This window comes from Eptesicus fuscus, chromosome 21, assembly GCF_027574615.1.
Source record: "Eptesicus fuscus isolate TK198812 chromosome 21, DD_ASM_mEF_20220401, whole genome shotgun sequence".
Classification (NCBI taxonomy): domain Eukaryota; kingdom Metazoa; phylum Chordata; class Mammalia; order Chiroptera; family Vespertilionidae; genus Eptesicus; species Eptesicus fuscus.
The window spans coordinates 49,781,527-49,790,345 of record NC_072493.1 but is presented as its reverse complement, the minus strand read 5'-3'; the positions used below and the strand labels follow the sequence as shown (position 1 = coordinate 49,790,345).

The 8,819-nt window shown below is 44.4% G+C and overlaps 1 protein-coding gene across 1 annotated transcript in view; it reads right to left on the bottom strand.

Moving 5' to 3' along the window:
• Positions 1-1,063: 1,063 nt before the first annotated feature.
• LOC129147566 (zinc finger protein OZF-like) overlaps positions 1,064-8,819 on the bottom strand; it is a 17,638-nt gene continuing 9,882 nt past the window's right edge. Inside the window, exons 3-4 of the mRNA XM_054710107.1 lie at positions 1,391-1,510; positions 1,064-1,177 (exon numbers count right to left, since the gene is read on the bottom strand). Coding sequence (XP_054566082.1) covers positions 1,064-1,177; positions 1,391-1,510 — 234 coding nt within the window. The remainder of the gene's footprint in view (positions 1,178-1,390; positions 1,511-8,819) is intronic.

Genomic DNA, 8,819 nt, shown 5'->3' with positions numbered 1-8,819 from the left:
CAAGACCAAACCAGAGGGAGTCGGACCTCCGTTGCCACCATTTGTCCACCATCCAGAGCTGAGGGGTCAGTGCTGACATATACACATGGGGAACTGCTGGACATTGAAATTGGGTCTCAAAAGAACTGTTGGTCCAGGGGGAAGCTCGCTACAGACTGATTCATTTGCCTGTCAGCATAACTATTATTGCTCGTCTCACATTCAGTTCTTATAAGTGTATATCTAGTGACATATGATCTCGCTCATCTAGGGGAAAGGATGAACAACATGGACTGAGGAACAAGAGCAGAACCAGAAGCAAGGAGGCATCGATCGGGCTATCGGGCCTCAGAGGGAAGATAAAGGAGGGTGGGGGGAGGGGGAGAGTTCAACCAAAGGACTTGTGTGCATGCATTTGAGCCTATCCAACGGTTAAGTTCAACAGGGGGTTGGGGCATGCGTGGTGAGAGGGGTGGGATGGGAATGGGGAGATGAGGACAAATATGTGACACCTTAATCAATAAAGAAATTTAAAAATTAAAAAAAAAATAAATAAATAAATAAAATAAATAAAAAAGGGAAAAACTGCATATAGAGTAGTTCAGAGGAACAGGTGATGGAAAAGGGAAGACGGTGAAGGTGGCCAGAACCCAGGAAGGCACAGATTAAAAGATATGTCAGGGAAGTGTCAAACATGGGAATGAAAAGATAGAAAAGAGCTGCTGCCAGTGGAACCTCATCCGAAACTTGTTGGACATGAACACATTCCTGGTATGATCTAAACACCATCCTTATGTCATACCTCCCCCAGCTGCAACTCAGGAGGGCCAGGCAACCCTATGTCATCCTGTATGTTCACTTTGTGAAAAAACAGGGTTCTCCTTGCACCTTCCACAGTACAAGCATATAGAACAACAATATTCTGAGTTGTATTGAAAGACAACAGAGGTGAGTAGCCACCAATGACCTGAGTAAGACAGCATGCAGTAGTATTCAGGGAACAGAATATTACAAACAATGGAAGGAGGTCTTACAAAACCATGCATGGTTCATGCAAGTAAAGACCATCACCTGGCACAGGCAGTCACAAAGAGCCTTTAGCTGGAGGAATGGTGCAGAAGTGGAAGCCATGCATGTGGACATAGACAAGCTTGGGCCCATTAAGCTTTTTGCAACAATCATGACTCCCAGACACTTCCTGCACCATTTGAGGCAAAGGGTGTGAGGGAGATCATGGAGTCCTTTGCTCAGGTCTCTCCAAAACTCAGCACTCGCAGCCACAGTACAATTGACAGGACAATGGGGAAAACAGGTACAGCAGATGGTTTGGCTGTGAAAGCTACATCCGGAGAAGAAAGGAAGAGAGGACGTCACCTCAGGACACTAGGAGAGATGTGAAGGTCTTACCTACAGATGAGACCAGGGCAAAAGCTTCTACCATCATCTTGCAGTACAGAAGTCTCTGAGCCTCATCAAGGAGCCGCCACTCCTCCTCAGAGAAGGTGATGGCCACGTCCTCAAAGTTCATCTCCTGTCACAATTGGCACAGTTCAGTCCATCATGAGTACTTCTCCTAGGATTTCATGTTCATAAAATTCCCTAACGTCCACATCCATCTGCTCCCTCACCACCCCACCTCAGAAAAGATACCAGGCCTTGGTCCAGTCAAAGCCATTCTCTCCTTCTGTTCTAGTTGATGCTGTGTATTCCCCCACAATTAAGGGCAAATAATCTTGTAGATAATACCTCTGCTCTGGAACTCACATGTAGACCACACCCCTTTTCAATACAGTGGGTGTCATGATCATAGGCAGGGAGAGATGGTGTGCATAAGGAGACTGTGAATGATTTGACACTGTGCTTGACAGGCAATCAGCTTGTTGTCTCTCGATTCAGGGTTTCACAACATTATTGTATCATTGTTAAAACTTTTGAACCTAAATCCAAGGTGCTGAAGTCATCACTTTGCACTACCTGCTGCACATAATTCTTTGAACCACACTTCTCTCACACAGCTGCATTCCCAAAGGCACAACTTCAAAGGTAACATAAATGTGCCATAATGACCACAGTTTATTTCCTAATCAACTTCTTTTCCAAAATTCTACCCCACCACCTCTGTAATGTAAATCTCTCTTACCCTTCTCCCCTCTCCATGCCAATGGATATTTTCAAGCCCAGAAACATTGATGTAGCCTACCTCCTTCCTATTGATCACTGCAACAGCCCTCAACAACAAAAGGCGGGTGTGCACATAAAGCTCTGGACCAGGAATGTACCACCACAATATGGCCTCTTTACAGAAATTCATCTGATATTCCCCATATCATGTTTCCAGACATCACCAAAGATGGACTCAACCTTAATTCCCTCTTATGTCAATGTCAGGGCTCTTTAACTATGAAGACACATGACTACTCCAAGGGCACATCACTCTTTCTCCCACACCTATCTCACACCTGCAATCCCACAGCCTCCATGGTGATCTCCTTGACTTCCTTCTCATTACTCAGCATGTGTGGTGTAGTGACTGCTTGGAAAAATCAAACAGGATTAAGTCCTACACCAACTGTGAGTGTTCACACTCACTGATTGAAGCAGCCTTGAGTTCTGCCATGGAGGCCAACCTCCCTGATTCTGTTTTCCTTCAACCTCAGTTACCGAGAACCACATCAGATCTCAGATATACAGACGCCATTTCCACTGGAGATGCACCCGATGTCCCTTTACCAGTCACAGCCTTCAGCCCTCACGTCCCATCACCTAAGGCCCCTTAGCCCATACCCAGTGAGTCTCACAGATGCCCATTCATGCCACTCAGCAAATCTGCCAGACTTACGACAACACCCCAGACTAAGGCTCACAACACTATGCTGGTGTGTGTTTAACAAGTAAATAGGCAACAGCTGCAGTCTCATCTTGTTTAACTCACTCTTTGGCCTTAAATTAAAAGAAAGAAAATAATCTACAACCCCAACCTGGTCCTACATACCCAACAACATTTTATAGAAGTTTTTATTCTGAACGGCTCCTCAGAATTTCAGAGTCTCATGAACTGCTCCCTGAATTATCAGAAACCCTAACAGGTAAAATATAGAAGTTTTGGTATCCCCAAATAACATTACAGTTCCTAATAGGAATATCTTCATCTCAGCTGATGGTCCTTACATACCTCCAGCTGCCAAATGCAAACCTTCAAATTATCCCTGACTCTTACCTCTCTCTCAACCTCCAAATTAGGTAATCCAGGTGGCCACACCTAAAACACTAATGCAGAATTCAACTGCTTCTTTTAGCTCCACAACCACCATCATCGGCCAGTTACCTTCACATTCACTAAGGCTAACACAGCGGCTTCCATCCTAGTCTTTTACCACCTCCACCCCATCTATATTATTCATGATGCTGCAGCCATGGAGAGTCCACATGACTTGCCCCTACTGCTCCAAACCTCCCATTGTTCCCATCACCTGCAGAACACACTTCCAACATGTCACAATTCCTGTCCTTTCTTACCAGTTACTAATTTAAAAAAAGCAAAACTCTTTCTGGTTCCTGAATGAGCAAAGTATTCAATCAAAGTTGTTACATATACAGGACGCTATGCCTGAAAAAAAAAAAAAACACTCACATCCCATTCCACTGGTTACCAACAAAAGGAACCTTTCATATGACACCAGACCTGGACTTAGAATTCTGGGCTTGGTGTGTCATCAAGGTCCCCAGGTCCCAGGTGTAGAAGAGTGGCTGGATAGTTCCAGGACCTCACTACCTCAGAGGACACAAGAGTGTGAGGCCCTGAAATCAGCACCACAACCCAGTCCCCCTAAGCGCTTCTGCATGTGCAGAAAATTTAGGGCCTGCACCCATGGCCTGGACCCAGGTGGTCAGGCTCCTCAGGGACCTGGCCCAGCCCCGGGGCCGGGTGATGCCTGCATCCCTCAGGGCTGTCATAAAATTTTTCCTTCCCGTCCCTGCATGCTATTCTCTCTCTTCTAGTCTGTTCTTCGTCTGGGAAGTTTTGAGAAAATTTAGAACCCTAACTCACACTTGGTCCCAGTTTAGTTCACAGCCATTGATGGCAGCAGCTTCCTGAAAATGAAGTAAAACTCCTCACACAAAACTGAGCTTCATCTTCTTTGTTGCCTTTACGCATAAAACAGGCCAAGGTTTCCCCAAATCTCCCTCCTCAGTCGCTCCACCACGGCCTCACAAGGTGGCTTTTCAGCCTGTCACCCTCTCCAACCCAGTCACACCAAGAGGCACCTTCAAGCAACTCACTGTTCTGGTGGCTCTAAGACCTGGGCTGCCGGACGGGACAGGCACCCACACCCAAGGCTGGAGGCCAAATGACGTGAGGCTGGGTTGAAATTTGGAAGCAGAAAGTAGTTTGGGGGGCACGGAGTACTCAATTCCAGCCTGTTGTAACTCAACCAGCCTCAGACACTGCGGGGACACTGCCTCTGAGGCCGCGTGATTCTGGAGCCTCTGATTCTGTGAACACACTGCAAAGCTCAAATTCACCACCAAGTCAAGATCCAACCAATGAGCACAGTGATCAGGCTCCTGTCCTGGGCTTTCATTGGATGAATCCAGCCTTCCTTAGCGCATGGCCCTTTGGGTAATGTAGCAATCTAGTCTCCCATGGGGCACTACGATCCCAATTACTCACTGCCCATTGCGAATATTGTTCTGCGGCATCCAAGTGACACTGGGAACTGGCAACATTAGGTTTTAGAGGCTGGTCAAAAGTTTCTGGGGAGTGTAGTCTACAAAACTAAACTCTTGTTTGGAACCATTATTTCAGAATCTGCAACGCTTAGAATGCTCCCTCAGGTGAAAAGTATATTTCAATTATTCCTGAAGACTACAAATGTAATAGATAAATGTATGTAAAAGCATTTTAACTGACTTTTAAAGTGAGAAGAAGGAGACTAATACACATTAGCTGCCTGTGACATGACCCCTAATGGGATGCAGCTCATTACCATAACAGGTGTCCTCAAATAAGCACTGAACTGGCAAACATTCCGTGCATAGCACTACGATCAACATACTGAGCCACTCATGACTGGCTATCATTCTTTTAACCTGAAAATATGACATTATTAAGAGAAAAAGCAGGCTATGAGAGAATATACATAATCTTATCCTACTCATTTAAAAAGAAAATTTAAAAGTACACATAGGCCAACACATTGACATTTCCTACATTGTTTGTATGTCTGCGGTCAGTACACAATGTCAAGCTCAGCAGCTAACAGTTACTGAATGTTTTACTACAGGTGCCAGGCCTTGGATTCAAGGCTTTACCTTCATTATTGTTTCATTTAATTCTCTCTGCAACCTGAGATGGTTTAAATATCGATTTAATGGGGAGGAAATCCAAGCTCTGAGACACAATGAAAATTGACTGATTGTAGAGTTAATAAAGGCAGAGCTGGAAGTCAAACCCATGTGTCTCTAACAGAGCTCTGGCTTCTCTTGTTAGGCTCTGCTTCCTCCTAGAGGGTAGCATACGGGATGGGGTACCATTAGGACCAGCTAGATGTTATAATGTGTTACAATCAGTCCCAAATTTTAGTGGCTTAAAGTAAAGAAGATATCTTTCTTGTTCATAGCACATGAACACCCTGGTTCTTCTGGAAGCAGCATAAGGAAACATTGAACATGTAGGTACCTGCTGGGTGTTATCAGAGATGGACAGAGAGGGCAGCCATCTCACTAGTCCCAGACTCTTCTCTGAGAGGTGACAGGGTGGACTCCCACCACATTTCATTGGTCAAAGCATATCACTGGCTGCAGCCACCATCAGGGTGTCAGTAGCAGAACCTGACCTACTTGATGGGCCCCAGTAAGGTGACCCCGTGGTGCCAGCCTCCTTTGGGGGACTGTGCAGGGGCAACAGAGGGGAGTGGGAATTGGTAGGGAATGACAGTGGAAGTTAAGATGGTTTGCATCCTCCTCATCCACCGAGACTTTGTCCAAAAGCTGCCCCAAAGCCAATATTTACTGGAGTGAACTTCAGGAAAGGGAGTTTGGTCAGATGTCATTGGCAGAAAATTCAGAACCCACTTCTGACTGTGACCCTGGGTAAATAAATCCATGCTGTCTCGCTTCCCTCACTGCGGAACCCACATGTTAAAAGAGCAGATTGGGAAGAGGATAGGAGTGAACGAAACCTGGCACCTATATTAAATTCACATGAGTAACGACTTTGCCTCCAAGCCTCTTTGTCACTTGCAGTGCCCAGGTGAGTGCGCCATCAGGTGGGGCTGATTGGATAAACGCTGACATTAACACCCGTGGTGATCCTGTGGTTTCCATTCATCCTGTGCAAGAACGTGTGTTAAATGTGGTCCCTTCTGGTTTTCCCCATCCCCACTGCAGAGAGCACTGAGCCTGTATTGCCTCGTGGCCCCAGTGTTACCAGGAGGCCATGCACACTCAGTAGATGACCATAGATTGGAGGTCCGGGAGTCATGGTCCCAGCAGCCCAGGCACCTTCCTCTATTAGGTGGCACCTGAGATTTCCCAGGATAAGGGGGTGACCTGCTCTCCAGGGATTAGGAACCCAATGGACCCTCAGTGCTCTCCAGGGCTATCCAGTTCCTCATTCGCAAAGGGGACTCAGGAGCCCAGGAACTTGCCCCCTATACTATCTCTCATATGCATCCACCCATTTATTCATTTCTAGGAAACTTGGATCCTCCATCATCCTCAAAGGCCTAGAGTCCTCCCAAAACAGCACCTCCACACTCTATAAAACAATTGTCCTTCAGTACTCAAAACCAATGCTTCCATGTGGCAAAGGAGTCACTTGAGTCACTGAGGAATGTGGGAAGTTGAAGCAGATGTCTTAAATGCTGCAAAGTCCTCCTTCGGTTAAAATGATAAATTTAATTAAACAATTTGAAAAAGATTCTCAGCAGATAATTTTAAAAGGCAGATAAATACAGTACAAAGAAATGTATCAAAAATGTTCACCATAAAATATTACTCAGTAGATGGAATTTAGAGTTAACATGATATGCATTTCTGGGGTTACTATTTAAAAAGGTTAACCATTGTTTGCCCTTGCAGGGTAACAGAAAATTTGTGATTTTTATATACTGTGGCTTAGTGTAAGCCAAAGAGAATGACCATTTTGGGTCACAGTTCTGCATATCTTAAATGAAAACATTCACCTCCACAACAGTGTGATAAGCAAAACATATGTCTATATAGAGAACTGAGTGCAAATATTCCCAGAAGAGTTATGTATAATACGCCAAACCTGGAAATAACAAAAACAGAGCAACTAATAAACTGGTAATTCACAGAATCCAGTACTACTCGGCAATAAAAAAAATTAACTCTTCACACAACCATTAGTATGGAATCTCAAATGATTGTGTGGCATGGAAGAAACCAGTATCTGTTAAAATGTACACATCAAATAGTGCCTATTAAACTATGAACAGTATGAACTATTCTATTTAAAGAATGGAAAATTCCTGAGTGCATGGAGGGCCAAGAAAGGCAAAAAGAGAGATTATAAGAGGCATGTAGGAAAACAGTGGGTGTGCCAAAAGAAGGTATAGAGTTATTGGTATGGAATATATCACAATAATTAATAATAATATAGGAATATACTCTGACCCAGCCAGTGTCCTCAGTTGGTTGGGTGTCATCCCATTCCTAGAGAGGTCTCTGGTTTGATTCCAGGTCAGTGAACATCCCTAAATGGATTTCCAGTTGTGGCGTGCAGGAGGCAGCAGATCTATGTTTACCTCTCTCTTCAATGGTCCTACTTTTTCTCTCCCAAAAAATGAATAAAATTATTTTCTAAAATAATTTCTTAAACAATCTCTGTATTTTCCAGACATACAACTGTGATCACATTATTGCCCCACCCTGTGTGTGAGTTACAGGTGGTTTAAGTCACATGTGACAGTTTCACAGCTTTATCTCTAGGTCAGGGCTCACCAAATAGCACACACGAGAAAGGTGCCTTTTGTTGCAGGTCAGTTCTCATTTCCTGGGAGGACAAGCCTTGTCTCAGTGGCAGCAAATGCTGTCAAGCAGGGAAGACTATTGGCACTGGAATCAACAGGAATGCTGACTGGTTACAACAGACACATCCTGGGACTGATTACAGCGTTAACCTTCCTCTAGCTTTGAGGTCTTGCCTGTTGGGAAACAACCTTGAGATGAATATGCTAAGGGGCCAAAGAAAATCACAAAACCAGGAGTTTATTTTGTCTGCTAGTGATGCCAGCTTCAAGAAGTCGTGATGGAAGTTCTCTCAGATCATACAAGCCACAGGACATGAAAAAATTTGGATTTATGTCCAATAGAGGCACTTTTATCCAGCTTAACTACAGTGTCTACCATGAATCTGAAAACAGTTTTTATCTCCCAAACTAATTCCACCTCTGAGTCTTACAACAAATGACACCAGCCTATGAAATCACATACATCATGACACATGGCCTCTTCAGAGCACGTGGAGTGTAGTTCCATAAAACATCGCTGATACTTATGTAATACATACTGTGAACAGAGAATGTAATTCATATTGTTCACAGGAGCACAATAAAGGCCACCTGTTCAGGGCGACCATTGACCTCTACAATAAGAGGCACCAGACAGCACATTAGACCCACAAAGTCATGCACACTCTCTCTCAAGGCCTCGGTCAGCAATACAAAATCAACCAATATTGAAAAGAGTGATTTTATGACATCAAGCTTTGCCTTCCAAAGTACAGTAAGTTTGACATCACACCATAGTATTCACCTGTCCATGCTGACAGAACACAACTTTCCTTTCAATCATCCCAGGGAGAAAATAGAACC